The sequence below is a fragment of the Arvicola amphibius genome, chromosome 4, assembly GCF_903992535.2.
Source record: "Arvicola amphibius chromosome 4, mArvAmp1.2, whole genome shotgun sequence".
In the NCBI taxonomy this organism is placed as follows: domain Eukaryota; kingdom Metazoa; phylum Chordata; class Mammalia; order Rodentia; family Cricetidae; genus Arvicola; species Arvicola amphibius.
The window spans coordinates 41,183,299-41,205,757 of NC_052050.1; the positions used below are offsets into that span (position 1 = coordinate 41,183,299).

At 39.6% G+C, this 22,459-nt stretch overlaps 1 protein-coding gene across 1 annotated transcript in view; it reads right to left on the bottom strand.

The window, feature by feature from the left end:
• Window positions 1–22,459, bottom strand: part of Atad5 (ATPase family AAA domain containing 5) — a 50,606-nt gene that overhangs the window by 24,931 nt on the left and 3,216 nt on the right. Inside the window, exons 2-10 of the mRNA XM_038327538.1 lie at window positions 16,749–18,637; window positions 15,236–15,344; window positions 13,916–14,077; window positions 11,730–11,856; window positions 9,089–9,170; window positions 5,484–5,668; window positions 3,372–3,526; window positions 1,979–2,138; window positions 1,213–1,401 (exon numbers count right to left, since the gene is read on the bottom strand). Coding sequence (XP_038183466.1) covers window positions 1,213–1,401; window positions 1,979–2,138; window positions 3,372–3,526; window positions 5,484–5,668; window positions 9,089–9,170; window positions 11,730–11,856; window positions 13,916–14,077; window positions 15,236–15,344; window positions 16,749–18,637 — 3,058 coding nt within the window. The remainder of the gene's footprint in view (window positions 1–1,212; window positions 1,402–1,978; window positions 2,139–3,371; window positions 3,527–5,483; window positions 5,669–9,088; window positions 9,171–11,729; window positions 11,857–13,915; window positions 14,078–15,235; window positions 15,345–16,748; window positions 18,638–22,459) is intronic.

The following is a 22,459-nucleotide window of genomic DNA, read 5'->3' on the forward strand; positions in this document are numbered from 1 at the left end:
AAAACAAAACAAAACAAAACAAAACAAAAACAACACCAAAAAAATTGGGCAGTGGTGGCGCACGCCTTTTAATCTAAGCACTCATAGAGAGGCAGAGACAGATGGATGTCTGTGAGTTCGAGGCCACGCCTGGTCTATAGAGTGAGTTCCAGGACAGCCAAGGTTACACGCATGTGTATGTGTGTGTGTGTGTATATATATATATATAGGATACACACACACACACACACACACACACACGCTGAATAGGAATGTGTAGAAAGGCAAATTATACTGAAAAACAATATAAATAATATGATTACAGGCTTTTGTTTCCCTCCCTCCCTCCCTTCCTTCCTTCATTTCCTTCTATAGGTCTGGGGATTGACCTACCACTGTGCCATAGCCTCAGAAACAGTTACCACTATGTTTCTCAGGCTAGTCTTCAACTCAACACTATAGCACAGGTAAGACTTTAAAGCTGTAATCCTTCTGACTCGGTTCCTTAGTACCTTGGATCACAGGCCTGCATCACCAGGCCTGGCTGACCTCTGGCTTAAAAAAACAGACCCTAAGTAGAAGGAAAGAGTGGTGGATGCCAACAATCCTAATACTCATGAGTTCAAGGCCAGTCAGGGATACACAGCAGGGCCTTCTGTATAAAAACAAAAAAGCACGTATATTTATAGAGGAACTGAAACCATAAATTAAACACCAAGATGTTAATATGCTTCTGTGTCAGCTAACAGTTGTTTGAGAGGCTGAGACAGAATAAGTTCAAGGCCATCAGAAGGTGTTTAAATTGTTTAAAAATGGGGAGAATGGTAAGGGAGAATGACAGGTTATGGGTTCACAGTGTGGCTTAGTAGATATAATATATGCCTAGCATGCACTAAAGCCTGTGTTCAATCCCCAGAAATATGCCTAAATATGGCATGCTTACAATCCTGACACTTGGTAGGTTGAGGCAGGAAGCTTAAGGTAATCTTTGTTTGAAATTAGCCTGGGCTACATTAGACTGTCTCAAAATGGGGTGGACATTGAGAAGTTAAAAATCAGGTGTTCAAAGATGAGGGGGGAAAAATCCAATTTGCCAGGAAAGGAGAGTATTTCTGCTACTACTGACTCTGTTATCGTCTACTATCAGAATATCATTATCTTCTACTGTTTCTGTCTTGATTTTACATGTTCTTAAAGCAATTTACTTCTTCCCTGAGATATTTAGAAATATACCTTTGGAAGAATCTAGATTTATCCCAGAAGAGCTGATCCTTTTGTCAAGATCTTCTGACTTCTCCTGTATCTTTTCTGGGCTCAATGAATATTCATTTGGTTTCTTTCTTTTTGACTTTTGATTTCCCGTTTCCACACATTTCCTTTTGCTTTCTTTTTTACTGACACGAAGCTGTAGTTGTAGACTTGCTATTTTGGGAATTAAGAGAAATAGATGTGCTTAGTAATGAATAAAAACAATTTTCAATACCCAATAATCTTCCTATTACTTACAAATATCCTATAGTCTTACAACATTAAGATGAAAACCTTAATTAATATTTAGACTGCCTTCTGTAAGAGATGCGTAAGTTATAATGACCTCATTTAAGGCTTCATTAATGAGTGATTAGCATTCTAGTATAACTAGATCTGCCAGGGTCGGGATATCTGGAAGTTAGCAGAAGCAAACACTACACTGCAGGCCTAATCAATCTCCCTTGCCACAGTTGTCTGTGCTAACCACTTCTAAGCGTCAAAGGCTGGGTCTTCATCTTTTCAAAACTCAAATGTAAGGCAGATGGTGGTGGTGCAGGCCTTTCACCCCAGGATTCAGGAGGCAGAGGCAGGTGGATCTCTTTAAGTTCAAGACCAGCCTGGTCCAAAGTGAGCTCCAGTACAGCCAAAGCTACATAGAAAAACTGTCATAGCAAAACAAAACAAACAAACAAACATAAAAAGAGACAAAACTCAAATGTAGACATAAAAGACAATGATTATCACTAACCTTGTTTACCATGACCCTCAGAAAGTACCTGGTGCTCAATTCGTTTTTTTAGGAGCAAGGGAAAATATTTTCCTAAAGAAAATTCAGGATTTGACCACTTTATTTCCTCCAGCAAAAGATTTCTTACTTCTTTAGTAAAATCGTTCCTTGTCCTCATCGACTGCAATGAAGAACAAGATGAACAATAACAAGTCCATATCATCTATGACCTTAGCCACAACACTACCAAAAGCTTCCTGCCTAGAAAGTCACTATCAATGTAGCTTAGCTTTGGAAGAACCTATTATATTTACATATATATATATATATATATATTATATTTTCTACTTTCAACTAATTATACTTTATAAATTAGCAAATACTTTGTAATAGCAAAGTATTTAAATGTGCTGTATAACCTAATATTCTGTTAAAATTGCCTTTTATTCTATTTTTTTTAAGGTAGTATCTTGCCAGGCATGGTGGTATACATCTTTAATCCCAGAGGCAGGTGAATCTCTGTGAGTCTGAGGTCAGCTTGGTCTACATCGTGAGCTTCATGCCAGACAATGCAACAATGAAGTTGAAACACTTTCTCAAAATTAAATAAAAATAATGACAAGATTTCAGTATAGCCCAGACTGGCCTTAAATTCATCATCTTCATGCCTTAGCCTTCCAATGCTTGATTTATACTCATGTATCCACATGCCTGGCTCTATTATTAATTATTCTGATGGTTTTTTTTTTCTTTTTTTTTTCGAGACAGGATTTTTCTGTGTAGCCCTGGCTGTCCTCGAACTCAGAGATCAGCCTGCCTCTGCCTCCCTGAGTGCTGGGATTAAAGGCATGTGCTATCATCGCCCAACAATTATTCTGATGCTTTTTTTAAAGTTCTGTGAGGGGCCAGAGAGATGCCTCAGTGGTTCAGGACACTCTGCTGTTCTTTCAGAGGACCTGGCTTCAGTTCCGAGCACCAGCATTAGGTGACTCACAACTGCCTGTTAACCCCAGTTCTAAGGCATGCCATGCCCTCTTCTGGTCTCTGTGAGCAGCTGTACATACATGGTATGCATACATGCCCTCAGGAACACATAAACATAAAATTAGATATATACATATATATTTTTTAAAGCTCTGAGACATGGTTTCTCTGTATAGGCTTGGCTATTCTAGATCTAGCTCTGTTAGACTAAACTGGCTTCAAACTCAGAAATCCTCCTGCCTCTGCCTTGCGTGCTGAGATTAAAGGTGTGAGCCACCACTGCCTGGGTGAGAATAGTATTTCAACTAGATATATTTTTAAAACTAGAGTCTAAGAAAAGAAGAACCCCTAGGCTAAACAGCTGAGTATTTTCTTCTGAAAGCCGGGACAGAATAACCCATGCAATCATGGATAGTTACTCTGAACTTACCACAACAGCTGAATTACTTCTTGGATTTGAATTCAATGTTGAAAATTCACCAAGAGCAATAACACATTTTGAAAGATCTGTTACTTTAGTATTCAGTTCTTTTAATTCAGTTAATAGAGGACAAGAAGGTGGCTTCAAATGCCATAACCAATACCCTAAAAAACACAGAAATATCCTAATTTATACACTATTCATTTATGGACTATCAGGCATGCAAACATGAATAGGCCTGACAAATCTCATATATGAGACTATGAATACAATTCCCAGTAAATACCAATCAACAAAAGCAAAACGCCAGCAAGCAAACACACCAAAGTAGCTACATAGTTCTAACAAAAATATCAAATACCCAAGTGAATACAGAGTGAACGAAGTGCACAGCTCAGCCATGCCATGGTACACTCCTACCATTCTAACATTGAGAGGCTGACACAGATCTGAGAACACAAGACTTACCTAAGCTTCATAGCAAAATTGCCACTAAAAAACAATTAATAAAAATTACCTCATCTTTTCTTTGTCAAAAATGAGCAAATACCAGCAAACTCATTTCTTTTTAAATCAATGTTAATATGTAGGTTAAAAAAACCAAGGTACTATTTAGCATTCTGATTTAGAGTCTAAGGTTTTAATTTTTGTTTGTTTGTTGTTAACCCTGCTTATTCTTAGACAGAGTCTCACTATGGAGTCCAGGCTGGTACTAACCTGCTATGTGCCCGACAGGCCATGAACTACAGACTGTCAGACCCAGCCTCACAGGAAGCCCAAGTTTAAACATTAAAACAGTATTCATTGAAGGTCCCTTACAGCAGGAATACAAGAATGGCATAAGGGATAAAATAAAAATCCTTTTGCCTTCTTTGCTCTGCATGGAAGCATAATCAGTAAATGATTCCAGGGATTAGGGGAAAAGGATAAAATATACTTATAATCACTAAAATCACCATCAAAATGCCATAAAACCAGAAAGCCTACCCCATTTTCTTCTTTTTAAAAATTTTTATTTATTGCTGAGTGGTGGTGGCGCCTTTAATAATCCCAGGACTTGGGAGGCAGATCTCTACGAGATCGAGGCCGCCTGGCCTAAGAGTGAGTTCTGAGAAAGTCAAGGCTACATAGAGAAACCCTGTCTCAAGAAACAAAATACAAACAAAAAATTTATTTTTTTAAAAAAAAGTATATTTTTTTAAAGATAGCTTCTCATAATGTAGCTCTAGTTGGCCCTGAACATGCTATGTAGATGAGGCTAGCCTTGAACTCAGAGTTTCTCCTGTTTCTTCCTCCTAAATGCTGGGATTATTTATTTGTATGAGTGTACCTGTTTATATGTATGTGTAGTACATGTGTACAGGGGCTCACTGAGGACAGAGCAGGGTTTTCCTTCCTGAATGCAATAGGCCCTATCCCCTGGAGTGGAGTTACAGGTGGATATGAGCCTCCATGTGGGTGCTGGGACTCGGACCCAGATACCCTGCAAGAGCAATACGTGTTCCTAATCACTGAGTCAACACGTGTTCCTAACCAAGTCATTCCTTCAGCTCTTTTCTTTAACACCTGTTATCCTAACACTTGGAGGCTGACAACGGGAGTATTAAGAGTTTGGGGCCATTCTGGGCTATAGTGAGATTCTGGTTTTTTTTTTTTTTTTTTTTTTTTTTTTGGTTTTTCGAGACAGGGTTTCCCTGTAGTTTCTAGAGCCTGTCCTGGAGCTAGCTCTTGTAGACCAGGCTGGCCTTGAACTCAGAGATCCGCCTGCCTCTGCCTCCCGAGTGCTGGGATCAAAGGCGTGCACCACCACCACCCAGTCAGTCCCCCCCACCTTTTTTAAACAACTCCTTACATAGTATCAGATTACTTCTCAAAGGGTAAGAATAAATACTTAGCAGGTATGGGCTCATGTCTACAATCTCAACAGTCAAGAGGCTAAAGCAGAAGTACTGCTAAATTTCAGGTCCAGGATACATAAATTCAAGGCCAGACTGGGCTATAGAATAAGACCCTGGTTCAAAAATAATTTGAGGTCAGCTTGGTCTTTGTAGTCAGTCCCAGGCCAGTCAAGCTACAGAGAGACCCTGTCTAAATGTTTACCCACACGGTAAACATACTCACCATCACCCTTCTGCTGCACATGAACAGCCCTCTGGAGACTGGCACTTGCAGCATTGTATGCATCCAGTGCAGCAGCTTTCTTTGCAATCTGTCGTTTCAGTAAATCCGGCAAACCACTCATCAGAAAATCACGCTTTGCTTTAAATTGTATATCACGATCCTGAGTTTGTTCTGATGAATCTTGACTTTGAAGAAAATTTGAAAGAATAAAAGCGAAAGTTAGAAGCATCTAAAGGAAGAAATTGACAACCTGAGTTCAATTTTCAAGGACCCACAACGTGGAGAGAATCAAGTCCCACAAATTGTTTTCGGATCTCCACATGCCTGCTATGGTACATGTGTTTATACAAATGTTAGTAAATAAACAGATGTAATAAAAAAAATTTTAAAATAGCCAGGTGTATGATGCATGCCTTAAATCCCAGCTGTCAGGAGGCCAAGGCAGGTGGATCAAGTCTACATAGTAGGTTCCAGGATAGTCAGAGCTACAAAATAAGACCCTGTCTCAAAATAAATAAAGTAAAATGAAGAAGAATAAACTATTTAGGGCCAGTGCAAGGCTCAGCAGGTAAAGATATTTGCTACCAAGAGTGATGAACTGAGTTCAATCCCCAGGACCAACATGGTAGTAGTGAAAAACCAAATCTCTGCCCTACACACACATACCACACACACACACACACACACACACACACACACAAATGAGTAAATAAATAAATGCAAAAAATTTAAAGAACAATTATTCTCTAGAAAATTATCTAGAAAATAAACATTTTAAAATTTTATCTTCAAGCTAGTGAGATGGCTCACTGTAAAAGCATTTGCCACACCAGCCTGACTACCTGAGTTCCATCCTTGGAACCCACGTAGAAGAAAGAATCAACTTACAAGTTCCTCTGACCTTCACACCCATGCCAACATATGAATGTACCAGCACAGTTAGGCATGTATACATACAAAATACACACATACAAAATTAAATCTAAAAAAAAAAAAAATTCAAGCCGGGCGGTGGTGGCGCATGCCTTTAATCCCAGCACTTGGGAGGCAGAGGCAGGCGGATTTCTGTGAGTTCGAGACCAGCCTGGTCTACAAGAGCTAGCTCCAGGACAGGCTCTAAAACTGCAGAGAAACCCTGTCTCAAAAAAAAAAAAAAAAAAAAAAAAGAAAGAAAGAAAAAAAAAATCCAAAATTAAACACACCCAATAAATTAGCTGGTAAAATTCTCTTTTGCTTATCTACTCATGATAGAAAATTAAATAAGACAAATATGTATACATAAAAAAAACTGTCTTAAAAGACACCCATCAAAATGCTAAATGGGACTCTCATCAGGTGGGAGTTTTCTTCCTTGTCCCTTTGGTATAGGGATAGAAAGCAAACTCAGGGCTGTACTATGATGCAGGCACTCTACCTGTGAACTACATCCCCAGCACGAGGGTTGTTGTTGTTGTTAAATAAGCATTTATATTGTAATCAGAAAAACTTAGCCTTGGGCTGGAGAGATGGCTCAGAGGTTAAGAGCATTGCCTGCTCTTCCAAAGGTCCTGAGTTCAATTCCCAGCAACCACATGGTGGCTCACAACCATCTGTAATGAGATCTGGTGCCCTCTTCTGGCCTGGAAGTATACATGCAAGCAGAACACTGTATATGTAATAAATAAATCTAAAAAAAAAAGAAAAACTGCCGGGCAGTGGTGGCGCACGCCTTTAATCCCAGCACTCGGGAGGCAGAGGCAGGCGGATCTCTGAGTTCGAGGCCAACCTGGTCTACAAGAGCTAGCTCCAGGACAGGCTCTAGAAACTACAGGGAAACCCTGTCTCGAAAAACCAAAAAAAAAAAAAAAAAAAAAACCAAAAAAAAAAAAAAAACTTAGCCTTCTGTGGAATATTATTTTAATTGGGCAAAGACATGTTACATTTTGTTACATTTGTTTATGCTGTGGAATATACTTTCACTGTGTAAAGGTGTGTTACTTTTGTTTTTGCTGCATTTGTTTAATTATGTAAAGATGTGTTGCATTTGTTTCACTGGCCTGTCTAACTAAGGCACCTGATTGGTCTAATAGAAGTTGAACAGCCAATAGCTAGCGAAGAGAAAGGATATGCAGGGCTGGCAGGCAGAGAGAATGAACAGGAGGAGAAATCTAGGCTGGAGAGGGAAGAAAACAAGAAAGAAGAAAATGCAGAGAAAGAAGGACACACCTGGGGCAAGAAGTCAGACACGGGAAGCAGTGAAAGTGAGATATTCAGAAGGAAAGAAAAGCTCCGTGCATGTTAGACAAGGTACTCTACCAACCTGTATCTTTATGCAGTCATAAGACTCATCTAGAAGGCACACTGAACTTCCACAACCCAAATCTGTTTACCCATATATTCATGCCTAAACCCTTCATGTATTTGTATCACACTTAGCAAGTTCTTTAGTGAAGGTGCGTGGTTGATCGGCAGTTATGATTCACCAGACAAGCTTTAATATATATAATTCAGTTTTAATAAAGGAAAGGAAAGGGAACTTACAAATCCAAGGTTCCAGCGAGGAGCGCAGGAAAACAAAGAGCAGGCGGGCCACAGGCCCGCAAGATTTTATAAGTCAATATTAGCCTAAGGGGGACACGCCTTTAGACCAAGGGGGACACACCTTACAAAACAAGGTTTTTGGCTAGGCTTCCCCTTCACTTTAGTCTGGGGCCTATCTCTCAAGTTAATCTCCCATCCTCTCCTGCTCTGGGACTCAAGTCACTCTAGCATCCTTCCTTCCCATCACTGGTGCTGAGAACATTCCTTACAGCCTCCGGGACTCTGCACACATAGTTCCCTCTGGCTAGAACACTAGCCCTCCCCTTGGTGAGCTGCTGCTTTTCCTTCAGAGGTCAGGTATCATTTTGTCAGGGAAATGACCAAACATCTCTTTAATATAAACTAATAAAATTTTGTACCCTTCCTTAGCACAATGTCAGTTTTTCATTTGTTAAGCCAGTTAATGTTTAATTATAGACTGTATTCCCCCTGGAGACTATATAAGCCTCGTGAGGACAGGCACTGCGTTTTCCTTAACATTCCTAGTGCCAAAAAAGAGTGCCTAGTAAATTGTAGACATTATATTAAATAAAGGTCATGAACAAAGTTTGATAGTTTGGGCTGTTCTTTTCTTTTTTATTATTCTGCTACTTTATGTGAAATATTCCCAAAGCCTTTAGAAAAACCTAAGACCTTCACCAGTAGTGCAAGCATTATCAATATGTTTTAAAATTTCATCAGAGAGCTGGGAAGAGGACTCAGGTGGATCAAGCACTTGCCATGAAAGTGTGTAGATTGGAGCTCGATGCTCAGTACCCACCTAGAAGGTAGGTGATGGGTGGCAGGAAGATTCCTGTTTCCTGTCTCTGATCTCCATTTACACAAACATGAACAATTATACACAAGTACATAAACACACATATGAGCACAGATACCCATGAAAATGCTATATAAACATACCATATATATGCACATGCAAAATAAAAATATTTCAAACGGTCATTGACATCTAATTAAAGTAAACAAATAAATAGACATTGTATTACATAAAATATTAAATGTTTCTATATCTGTATTGGACTGACCTGCTATCATCCAAATCAAGGACAGGAATGGCTGTTCGTTTAGTCTTTTTGGCAAGAAATAAAGGAGCAATTTTCATTTTTCCTTAGAAAAATCAATACTTGGGTTAGTATTACATGTTTAGCATCTCCACTTACCTTCAGTTATCTTTCAAAATTTTTAGAAACCTTACTTTTTATTTATAAGAATGCTGTTTAATAATACTTCATCCACTTGGTAATATTGGAATCCCCTGGGCAACTTTCATTTTTAACTGCAGAATTCCATAATTCACATCTTAAAGTTTTGCTCAATATGTCTAGGGAAATGCCCAACCATTTTAAACGACTTTTTTTTTAAATCTTTATTTTATGTACATTTGGTATGAAGGTGTCAGATTCCCTGGAACTGGAGTTACGGATGGTTGTGAGGTGCCATGCAGGTGCTGGGAATTGAACCCACAGCCTCTGGGAGAGCAGCCAGTGCTCTTAACTGCTGAGCCATCTCTCCAGCCCCCATTTAAAATGTTTTGATGTTAAAAATTAACAAGCAAGCCTGGCAGTGGCTGTGCACGCCTTTAACCCCAGCACTTGGGAGGCAGAGACAGATGAATCTCTGTGAGCTTGAGGCCAGCCTGGTCTAGTGCCAGGACAGGCTTCAAAAGTGACAGAGAAACCCTGTCTCAAAAAACCAAAACAAACAAATTAAAAAAAAAAATAGCAGGGGCTGGGGAAAGAGCTGAGATTTAAGAGCATACAGAGTTCTTCCAGAGGACCTGAGTTGAGTAACCAACACCCTGCAGTGGAAGGCTCACAAATGTCTCCAATTCCAGCTCCAGGGAGAGGCTCTCTTCGGGCTTCTTTGTCGCCACACCCTAGCAGCACACATACACAGACACAAACACACATGATAAAAATAAAAATAAAGTTGGACAAGGTCAGGCACATCTTTAGCCCCAGTTCCTAGAAGGCAGAGGCAGGTTGATTTCTAAGTTCAAGACTAGCCTGGTCTACATAGTGAGTTCCAGACCAGGCAGGATTGGGCAGTGAGACCCTGTCTCAATAAATAGTTGGGACTAGAGAGATGGTTCAGTGGTTAGGAACACTGGCTGCGGGCTGTAGAGATAGTTCAGTGGTTAAGAACACTAACTGTTCTTCCAGAGGTCCTGAGTTCAATTCCCAGTCACAGCCATCTATAAAAGGATCTGATGCCCATTTCTGGCGTGCAATTGTACAAGCACTCATATACATACAACACATAAATAAATCTTTAAAAATAAATAAGTCGGGCAGTAGTGGCGCATGCCTTTAATCCCAGCACTCAGGAGGCAGAGGTAGGTGAATCTCTGTGAGTTGGAGGCCAGCCTGGTCTACAAAGAGCTAGTTCCAGGACAGGCTACAAGGCTATAGAAAAACCCTGTCTCAAAAAACAAAAACAAAAGAAAAGCAAAAATAAACAAAGAGTTAAAAAATAAATCTTATTTAAAAATTTGGGGGCTAAACAGATGGCTCAGTAGTAGGGCCTGACAAATCAGGTTTTATCCATGAAGCTCATGTATAAGCTGTAAGTGGAAGGTGAAGACTCACACCTTAAATTGCCTTACACCCTCACATGGGAACACACAAATCAATAATTAATAATAAAAAAAAAGCGTCAGGCAGTGGTGGTCCCTGCCTTTAATACCAGCACTTGGGAGACAGAGGCAGGTAGATCTCTGAGTTCCAGGCTAGCCTGGTCTACAGAGTTAGTTCTAGGACAGCCAAGGCTACAGAGAGCAACCTTGTCTCTAAATAAATAAATAAGTAAATAAAAATATTAATAATAGTAATAAGGAAATGGTTTCTTGGTTTAGTTTGCTTTGGTTTTTTTGAGACAGGGTCTCTCTGTTGTCCTGGAACTCGCTGTGTAGACCAGGCTGTCCTGGAACTCAGAGATCTACCTACGGAGTACTGGGATTAAAGACATGTGTCACCACACCTAACTATAAGGAAGTGTTTTAATGAACTCAGAAAAATATTCGTAGTCAAGTTTGGGATCTGCTAAGTATATGTACAAAAGTACAATAATTTAAAATATATCCCAAAACAGTGTTTAAAAAATATGATGCTCACCGGGCGGTGGTGGCACACACCTGTAATCCGAGCACTTGGGAGGCAGAGGCAGGCAGATCTTTGTGAGTTTGAGCCCAGCCTGATCTACAAGAGCTAGTTCCAGGACAGGCTCCAAAGCTACAAAGAAATCCTGTCTCGGGAAAAAAAAAAATATGACGCTCAATTTTTCTTTGAAAAACTTACTCAAAATGGAAATAATTAGGCAGGTAAGGTGGCATACATTATAATCCCAGCACTTAAAGGTGGACACAGGAAGATGAGTTCAATGTTGGCCTCAATTACATAGTAAATAACTAGTCTAGAGATAAGAAATCCTGACCCACAAAACAAAACAAAGCCAGGCATGATGGTACATGCCTTAAATCCCACCACTTCACAGGCAGATATCTGTAGGCAGGGATACATAGTGAGAACCTGTCTCAAAGGAAAGAAAACAAACAAAACACCTAAATTTTCTATTTTATGGGACAAGACAGCTACCTTGCACCAGAATTTCAGAATTAATTGCCCCAAAACATTCTACTATTCATCAAACAGTATTAAATCCAATTACCAGGAACATTTTTAGAAGGCTTGTTAACTTTTTTTCCTAGTACATCATTCAAATTCTTAAGTTTCTTCTGATTTTTCTCTGGTTGTTTTACAGAAGTTGGACTTGAATCTATTAGTATTACAGAGTCCTAAGACAAAACAAGGAAGAAAAAAAAACACTTTAATACATTATTTTCCCTTTTCCATGGAGATTCCAATAAGCCATGAATCCCTAAGCCTCAGATGGTTCTAGCTTGGTTGTTTTCACACACATATCTGATAACATACCCTGCGACCACAACTTTCACAGATTGAGGTGTGACAGTGAAGCTAAAAGAATTCCCTTTTTCTTCATAATTTCAGAGATAAAAGATTCTTTCTTACTACAGGTCTTTGCAATATTAGCATATATGTTTCTTTCTCTGTCTTTCTTTCTTTCATTTAATGGGTAATCTCACAGTATATCCCTGGTTGTCCTGGAAATTGCTCAACAGACCAGGCTAAGCTCAAACTCACCTCTGTCTGGAGTGAGTGCTCTGGTTAAAGACATGCACTACCATGCCCAGTTTCTTTACTTACTAACTGAAGGATTTTCACCTTCTCCAGTACTTTGTTGTTGTACCCAGATTGTCAGCATTACTATTCTTACACTATGGAGGCACTATCAAGCAAAATAAGAATGCTTGAAGACAAGCACTGTTAATACTGCCTTGGTTGATCAGATAACTGAAGTAGCTACTAAATAACTAATGGGGTAGGTAGCATATAAAGCATGGATACACTGGAAAAAGGGTAATTGATATAGAAGGCTGGGGTTGTAGCTCAGTTGGTAGTGGTCTCCCATATTATATCATACAATGTTTTATAAACTGATCGGAACACAAAGTCTACAGAAATAGAAAGAGGATAAGTAGTTGTTACATGGAACAGTAAAGGGGAATGGTGTCTTCTTTGGAGGTAACAGAAATAATCTAAACTGGCATAGTGGCACATACAATCCTAGGTGAAGCAAAAGTACAGTGAATTTGAGGGACTTTGAGCTACATAATAAGATCCTATTTTGCTGGGCAGTGGTGGCACAGAGGCAGGCAGATCTCTGTAAGTTTAAGGCCAGTCTACAGAGCAAGTGCCAGGACACTCAAAGCTACACAGAGAAACCTATCTTGAAAAACTATAAAAAAAAAGACCTTGTTTCTAAAAACGAAAAAGTTGTTTGGTGGTGGTGGCACATGCCTTTAATCCCAGCACTTGGAAGGCAGAGGCAGGCGGATCTCTACAAAGTGAGTTCCAGGACAGCCAGGGATGTTACACAGAGAAACCCTGTCTCAAGAAAGTCAAAACCAAGGGCTATACAGATGGCTCAGAGGTTAAGAGCACTGGCTGCTCTCTTCCAAAGGTCCTGAGTTCAATTCCCAGCAACCACATGGTGGCTCACAACCATCTGTAGTGAGATCTGGTGCCCTCTTATGACATGCAGGCAGAGTACTGAGAATATGGTATGCATAACAAATCTTAAAAAAAAAAAAAAGTCAAAACCAACCCCCCCCCAAAAAACAACAAGAAAATTTTCTAAAGTTGATTATAATAGAAGCTAAACTCTGAATATATTCAAAGACACTAAACTGCATACATTCCTTTTTTTTTTTTTTGAGACAAGGTCTCACATAGGTCAGGCTGCCTTCCAATTTATCACATAGTGTGAGGATGAGGATCACCCTCTATTTTATCTCCATAGTGCTACAATTCCAGGTATGCACCATAACACTTTCAGTTTTGAATTGTACACTTAAATGGCCAACTGTACCTCATGTAAATTATATCTCAATAAAACTATTTAAAAATAGGAGGTAATGCTTTTATCAGGATAGTAAAAGTTGAGAGAGAATTCTCAGGTAGAAGACAGTACTTGGAATGTGAATTTCAAAGTGAGAAAAAATAAGCAGTAAGAGCTGAGCTCTCAGGGAAGAAGTGAAATTCAGTGTGACTGTGGTAAAGAACTGCTTGAGGAATGGGAAGAATTGGATCAGCGTACAGGACACCATGAGAGACCTGAAACTGGACTGTATCCTATAAGCCAAAGGCTTTTAAAGCAGAACATCCACCATGTCCAGGCTATTGAATGTGACCTTATACCTCTGTAAAGGGCTCCTTCTCCCACTCCTAAAACAAAACAATAACGACTATATCAATAGACACTGGAATACTTACATCTGTCTCTGGTGACTTCTCCCTTTCAGGAGGTGTCTGGTGCCGGGAAGACCGCCTCAAGGGCACCACTGTTTCTTCAGCCTTCGAGCCACTGACCCGGAAAGCTTTGGCTTTCTCAATCAGTTGTTTTGCTTTGGATACATTTTTTGAAGTACTGCTTGCCTAGGCAAAAATTTAGAATATTAATTGAGATCGCAGCAAGAATCTCATATTTGAAAACAAAAAAACCAGAAATATATAATAGAAAAAAATTATTTACATCACAAAAACCAACCAAGAGCCAGACAATGGTGGCACACACCTTTAATCCTAGCACTCGGAAGGCAGAAGCAGGCGAATCTCTGTAAGTTTGAGGCCAGCCTGGTCTACAGAGAGAGTTCCCAGACAGCCAACGCTACATGAAGAAACCCTGTCTCGTAAAACCAAAAATAAAAAAGAACAGAGCTGGGGGCTAGATGTGGTGGCACACACCTATAATCCCAGCTCTTAGGAGGCAGATGCAGGTGGATGTAGATTTCTGTGAATTTAAAACCAGCCTGGTCTATACTGGGAGACCCTGTTTCATAAAAGGGGTTAAGAACACATATGGAGGGGCTAGAGAGATGGTTCAGTAGATAAAAGCGCAGGCTTCTCAGCATTTAAGAGCACTGGCTGCTCTCCTAGAGACCATGGTTCAATTCCCAGCACCCATGTTGCTCACAACCATCCGAAACTCTAGTTCCAGGGGATCTGAAGTTTCTTCAGGTACTGCACACATGTGGTGCAGACACACAACCAGGCAAAACACCCATACACAGAAAATAAAAATAAAGGAAATTTAAAAAAAAAAAAACACATAGGGAGACTGAGACAAGCCAATCACACATTCAATGCCTGCCTGTTTCCCTATGATACAAGTTCAAGGCCAGCTAAACAACTTATGAAAACTAGGTCTCAAAATAAAGAAGTAAAAAGACTACAGAGGATAAAGTTCAGGGGTAAAACACTTAACCTAGGATGTCTTACACATCTCAGCACTGTTCCCTTGGTCCCCAAACAGACAAAGTTAATACAATCATACAATCCCATAGTATACACTATTAGTGTGTGTGTGTGTGTGTGTGTGTGTGTGTGTGTATCATTAGACTCAGGTCAGCAGGCTTCAGCCCACAGTGAGATTTTAACATCTTTATGAACTAGCAAGAAGAACAGGGAATAAATGGCATAGGTTGTAGTTAATGACTTATAACAAGAGGAATCTTCTTTGGAAAGACTTCCAGTAAATATTGCTGGTCTTTTAAGGAAACAATATCACCTCCAGGATTCCAGTACTTTTATTACCTTTCTCTTCTGAGAAGTGAGATCTCCCTCAGTTGTTTCAGATTTCTTAGATATTTTCGTGGACTTTTTCTTAGATTTTTTGGGAGTACTAATTCTAGTGAATTTCATTCTGAAACAAAAGACAAATATTTTCATAACAACGTACAAAAATGTTAAATATAAATACCAGTCATAATTCCAACTTAAAAAAAAAAAAAAAACAGCCAGACAGTGGTAGCACATGCCTTTAATCCCAGCACTCAGGAAGCAGAAGCCGGAGGATCTCTGTGAGTTCCCAACCAGCCTTGTCTACAAACTAAGTTCCAGGATAGCCAGGGCTTTTACATAGAAAAACTTTGTCTCAAAAAAAGAAGAGAAGAAAATAATAAGCCTAATCAAAGCATTTTCAGGACACCTCCCTACTGTGGAGAGCTTATTTTTCAATAAAATCTTGCTTGCTTACAAAATAAATAAATAAATAAATAAAAACAATAAGCATTGCCAGGCAGTGGTGGCACACACCTTCAATCCCAGAACTTGAGAAGCAGAGGCAGGTGGATCTCTCAGTTTGAAGTCAGCTTGATCTACAGAGTGAGTTTTAAGACACCCAATGCTACAAAGAGTAAAAAACCAAAAAAAAAAAAAAAAAAAAAACAACAAAGGGGGGAAAAAAAAGAGTTTAAAACTCATCTGAGCTAGGCAGTGGCAGCACATGACTTTAACCCCAGCACACGGGAGGTAGAGGCAGGCAGATTTCTGGGAGTTTGAGGACAGCCTGGTCTACAAGAGCTAGTCCCAGGACAAGTGCCAAAGCTATAGCAAAATCCTGTCTCGAAAAACAAAAGCAAAAAACAAAACAAAACAAAAAAACAAAAAACTCATCTGAAATGTTTCTGTAACTCCTCTGAAACAGACTTTAAATCAGCTGTATTAGCCAGGTGTAGCGGTACACACCAGCAATCCCAGCACTTGGAAGAGGATTGTGAGTCCTAGACTAACTTTGTATATAGCAAGAACATGTCTGAATAAAGAATTAATCAATAAACCTGTGTGCAGTGGCTTACACTAGAAATCCCAACACTCAGGAAGCTGGGGCAGGAGAATTGCCACAAGTCTGAAAGCATTCTAGGCTACATACTGAGTTCCAGGCCAGCCTGGGGTTCTTAAATAAGACCCTGTCTCAAAACAAACAAAACAAAAGCCAGGTTTGGTGGCATAGGTCTGTCATTCCAGTTACTTGGGAGAGTACAGAAAGGGAGAACATGTCTAAGGCCTGGCTAAATAACAAGACCAGCCTGGGCAACCTAGGAGACCTCATATCAAAATGAATATAGGACAGGGATGTAGCTCAGTGGCAGACCACTTAGGTAACCTATGAGATTCAATCCTCAGGGTTCTATACACATTAAAAAAAAAAAAAACTTATGTATAAATAATCTATTCTAAAAAATAAATGAACTCTACAATGCTTGAAGAATTTTCCCTCCCAGTTAATAATACATGTTCCAAACTGAGAAGAAAAACAAAGCTTTACCTAATGGGGCTCTCCGAGTCAGAGGGTATTGTTATTAGTTCCGCTGTGTACAAGCTGTGCTTTTCTGACATGCTGGCTGCTTTTGGAGTGGAAGCCTTCACTGGACTAGTGTCCTGGCCATCCTCAGACTCAGTACCTCTAAGGGTGACTAAGGTAGGCGTGCTGCTACCTCTTAGAGAGCTCCTGGTTCGTTTGGGTGTGGAAACGTTCAGCAGCCTGTTTTCAGGCTCAGCTTTGGAATGTGTAACCATATCCTGGATTGATGTACTGGGTTTTTTTGATTTATTTCTGTCACCCAGAGACATTTTTAGAGAGTCATGTGCTGTATCCTCACAAACAAGACTTTCACTATTAAGTAATGAATTGCTTTTGAAAACTTCTGACTTCTGTCTTAAACTCCTTCGAAGGCTATTTTGCTTTTGTTTGTCTTTTGGGGAAAAGGATGTGTCTTCCTTTTGCACGCTTTCTTCTCTGTTTCCACCGGGAGTGGTCCTAATGCCGATCGTTTTCTTACCCTTTCTCTTCAGTTTTTTACTTTTCTCCTTAGGAAAACTTGCTTTATCAGTGTGTGTCTGTGAACTGCCAGGATTTGAAACTATTTGGATATTAGGATTTTCTATGATTTTTTCAGAACCATTATCACCTTCTTCATTTGCAGATTTTTCATTTGAGTCTTTCTGCTTCTCCAAAGGTTTCTTGAGCCCATTTCTGAGCATTTCTGATGGTGGCTGCCTGAATGCTCTCATGAACTGCTGTCTCTCTTCCACGCTACACTTTGGTACTGAAGCCTCAGAGCTCCCGGCTTCCAGCACAGCCAATTCTAATTGGCCCTCCTGGATCACAACATTTGATTTCCTTTTCTGAACTGTCTGTTCATTTTCTGGATCAGAGAGGCTACTCTCCAGATCAAGCTGTTTCTGTTTCAAGAAAATTTGGGCTATTTTCCCTTTCTTTTTGGGAGGAGTGGGGTGAACTTGTGCAAGAACAGTAACTGTCTTAAGGTGTACCCGTGGAGAAAATTCACAACTTTCTAATTCACCTTCAGAACTACTTTTGACTGTTTCACCAGATCCAGAAGGAACACAAGCTGGCACTGCAGGGTCAGGTGTCTCTTCCACTCTAGCTGCCTTTTGACTTTTTAAAAATTCCTCATAGGAGACTGTTATTGTACTCTTGTTTAAATCCGTTGTTTTGGTTGCACAAGCCCTGGAGTCTACATGATTTGCGATCCTCTTGTTTTCATTGGCCAGGGAAGGTTTACTATTTTTGCCACCTTTCTTAAGCAGATTTATGTCGTCTGCCAAGGGTAAACTTTCAGACAGATCTAGTACCTTGCTGTGCTTCCTTTTTCTCAACATTTTGCCATCATTTTTTGTGGTACCTTTTTTAGGGTTGACTTTCTGGAAATTTTTTTTTGAGGTAATTGTATTTGGTTGATTTCTCCTGTCTTGAATGCTTTCTGCAAGAACCTCTACATCTTTCTTATAAAGGAAAACATCAGTACTGCTTTCCACAAAATCACTCAAACCACAGTCCTCCTTACTATCACTACTAATTCCAACCGGCGACTGAATTTTAATATCATTTAGTTGATGAGATAAATTAACTCTCTTTCCTTTCTTCTTAAATTCCGTATTTGAGAGCACTTCCAAAGGTGTCTTATGGTCTTTGCTATTGCCAACAAGCAATGAGGGAGATGGCTTTATTGTGCACTCCTTTGTCAACTGTAGCTTCTCATCTGTGGGTGAAGTCTTTCTAAAGTAATGAAGAATGTTACTGGGTTTTGGTGGAGAGAAAACTCTATCTCCAGCCTTCTCTCTTGGTGATAAATATTTGGTGATTGTCTCACAGGAAGAGCTGTCATCATCTTTCCTCCGCTTTTTGCAAGGCTAGCAATTTAAAAAAAAGGAAAAACACATTTATTTCAAGTAAAATAATATGAAATATGAACTGTAAACAGTTTTAACAGTTTAAATAACTGGGGAGAAAAACTACAAAAGGCTGCTTTATTTGTGTATATACATGTGAGGTATGTGTGATGTACACACATATGTGTATACAAGAATGCATGCAGAGGCTGGAGAAAGAAGGCAGGTGTCCTACTCCGTCACTTTCAGCCTTACAATCCTCCTTTCTTTGCTTCCCCCTAACACTGGCGTTATAGGCCTATATGGCCATACCTGACTTGCTGATGATTTAAACTCAGGTCATCTGTAATTTCACTTGTGCAATAACAGTTACGATTATTACCATGCATTTTCATGTAATGTGTATATGTAATCTCATGATTGCATCTCAATCTTATGGGCACATATATCTGTGGGTGGTCAGGAAGATGACTTTTCATTTGGCTGTATAATTTTGATATATAGCATATATTAGGACATGCTTTATAACTAGATCTATTTGTCCCATGAGGACCATAGACATTTAAAAACCTGCTTTGTTCTTTTGCTTAGACTAACTGCATACAATTAGCTCACTTTCAATTCAAAGCAAGTTCAAACTAGACTAAAGGCTTTTTGTAAATATATCATAACTTTAAAACCTTACAGCTATGCTCAAGATCAGTCACAATGTCCAACCACGGTTACTACACAAAGCACCCTAAGAAAAGCATGCCAATTCTTCACTTGCCGGTCTGCTAACAATAGACCTATGTCTCAAAGTTTGTCACTGGGCACTGTGCCTCCCTGTCTAGTTACAGTTTTACTCCTGAAACCCTGAAGCTCTTATGTTGCCATGGCAATGACTCAACTCCTAATCACTTACCCTATGGATGTGCTTTTGACCAAGGAGAGGTAACTTGTAATTTTTTTATCTCTTCAAGGCTCCTGTAAGAAGAGTTTTGAGGCTAGAGGAAAGAAACTAAAAGAAGAAGCTAGGAAGAATTCAAAGTAAGACAGAAAAATTGGAGTGGAAGCAGAACAATAAAGAAACTGAGTCGGAAAAGCATGGCACATTCATCTTCAGCTATCCTTTGCTGGTGGCTGTTTCCTCTCTGAACCTTGAGAGGGCCTTGGGGCTGGCCCTCAAAGGCTCTTGTTAAACAGGGTAGGACCCCTACAAACAATCCATTCTGCTTTACTCTCTGGTAAAAATAGCATCAGGCTGGAGAGATGGCTTAGCGGTTAAGAGCACTGGCTGTTCTTCCAAAGTCCTGAGTTCAATTCCCAGCAGCCACATGGTGGCTCACAACCATCAGTAACAAGATCTGGTGCCCTCTTCCAGCCTGCAGGCTTACATGCAAGCAGAACACTGTATACATAATAAATAAATCTAAAAATAAAAAATAAACACATCATTCCAAGTATCTCTAAGAAATATTTATTTAAGAATCCCAGGACCACCAAAAACCACTTGCCACAAGGCTACTGTTTTAATTTTCTACTATAAGTCATTGCCTACAGAAGTCATTACCCTCACAGAATCAAGATGCTTATGACACTAAGGACAGTCAAGTTTGTGTTAGCCACTTGTAGTCAGCAGTGATACTTGCACCCAGGCAAGCTAAACAGAGATTACAACGAGCCCAGGTATGGCTGATGAAGACTGGGCAAAGCACTGGCTGCTAGGAAGAGACAAAAGGCTCAAGGTAGACAACCACAAACAAGATGATACTATCAAGGAAAACAAAATTTTCATTGTCATAACTAGGGCTGGAGAGAATAACTGCCTAGGCATGCAGAAAACCCTAGATTTGGTTCCCACCATTAGGTAAAACCAAGCGTGGTGCCACGTGCCTGCAATCACAGGACTGAGAAGATAGAGGCAGGAGCATCAGAAGCTCATGATGAATTTAGTGAGTTTGAAGACAGTCAAGGCTACATGAGACACTGTTTGAAAAAAAAATCAATGTCATAACTGGAAAAAAATAACCAGCTTCTAAAAGTAGACTCTACTTGAACATGGATTGACATAGATTTAACACTGCTCTCTATATCCCTAGAGCAAACAGACTTTTGATGCATCTTGAGTATGACTGGGACTCATCTGGCTGCTGGCTCACTAACAATAATGGTCCCATTTTGGGCTGTACATGTATCTTCTAAAAGTTTCATTAGTTTACCTTAGAGTAAAGGGGATTTGAATTATGAAACCTGTAGGGTAGCATTGGGAAAACTAACTGGTCTGATTTTCTATGATCTATATTTGTTTTCTTGACTATGTGTGAATGGTATGAAACAACCTTGCTACTAGATCAAGGAAATACCTTACTGTTCTGAATTTATTAGATCAGAATGACTAAGCCTATCTTTAGAAAGGCATTATTTCTTATTTTGTTTCTATGTGTATTGTAGATGTTAACTATAAACAAGGGCTAGACATGGTGACTCATACCTCTATTTCCAGTACCTTGGAAGCTGAGGCAGGAGGACTACAGTAAACAGAAAAGCCTCCTAGGTTGCACACAGTCCAGGCCAGCCTGGGCTACAGGATGAGAACTCAAACAAACAATTCTAAATAACATAAAATACTTATAAAGACCCTTAAACTTGCCCTAGAAAGCCACTAAATTAAGAAGATACATTGTGGTGGATTGAATAAGAATGACCCTACAGGCTCATATATTTGAATTCTTTGGAGAATATGTCACTGGGGGTAGGCCTTGAGGTTTCAAAAGCCCATGCCAGGCCCAGTCTCTTTCTCTCTTGACATGCAGATCAGGATGTAGCTCTCAGTTACAGCTCCAAGCACCATGAGAATTGCTATGCTCCCTGACATGACAATGGACTAAACGTCTGAAACTGTAAACGATACCCAATGAAATGTTTTCTTTTTTAAGTTGCCTCGGTCACGGTGTCTCTTTACACAGCAAGAAAACAGTGACTACGATATATGTATATAAAAGCAAAATGATTCTAGAAACTACAGGGAAACCCTGTCTCGAAAATCAAAAAAAAAAAAAAAAAAGCAAAATGATGAGAATGAGTTTATAAATGTATCACTAACTTGCATAACTGAAAATGCATACTACTATATTGGTTACAAAATAATTATTGGCTGGGCATGGCCACATATGCCTTTAATCCCAGCATTCAGGAGACAGAGAAAGGCAGATATCTCTGAGATTGAGGCCAGCCTAGTCTATATAAGACTGTCTCAAAAACAAGCAACTCCATTAGTTTCCATATGCATCCCACTCACTCCATGTGGTACAAGCACTCTGCCAATTGAGCTACTGTTTCAGCCCTCAACATTTTCTGTCTTTTGCTTCACTGAACCCCGTCTTACAATATTAAAAATAAATTACCCCTAAGCTATATTTCCATCCTACTACCAATCTTTAACTTCTCAGCTTATTTGATAAAATATATCTGCCAAAATAACAAAAACATTATTTTTAAGAACAAGTAACGAGAATTTTATTTTGAGAAAATTCAAATGAATTAACAAAGCTACCATGGTTAAAAGCATAGTACTGATGCTGCACAAGTAGGCAAGAAGCTCAATGAAGTGTGTCTGAAAAGCAGAACCAGACAAGGGGATCCTTGACACGGCTCAGCAGGCAAAGGTATGTGCCACCAAGCCCGATGACCTTGTTCAATCCCCAGGATCATGGTAAAAAGGGAGGTCCTCTTCCCACAAGTTGCCCTCTGACCTTCACACATATGCTGACCCTTGCATATATAATAAATTTAAAACGTAGCAAATAATTTTTTTTTTTTTGGTTTTTCGAGACAGGGTTTCCCTGTAGTTTCTAGAGCCTG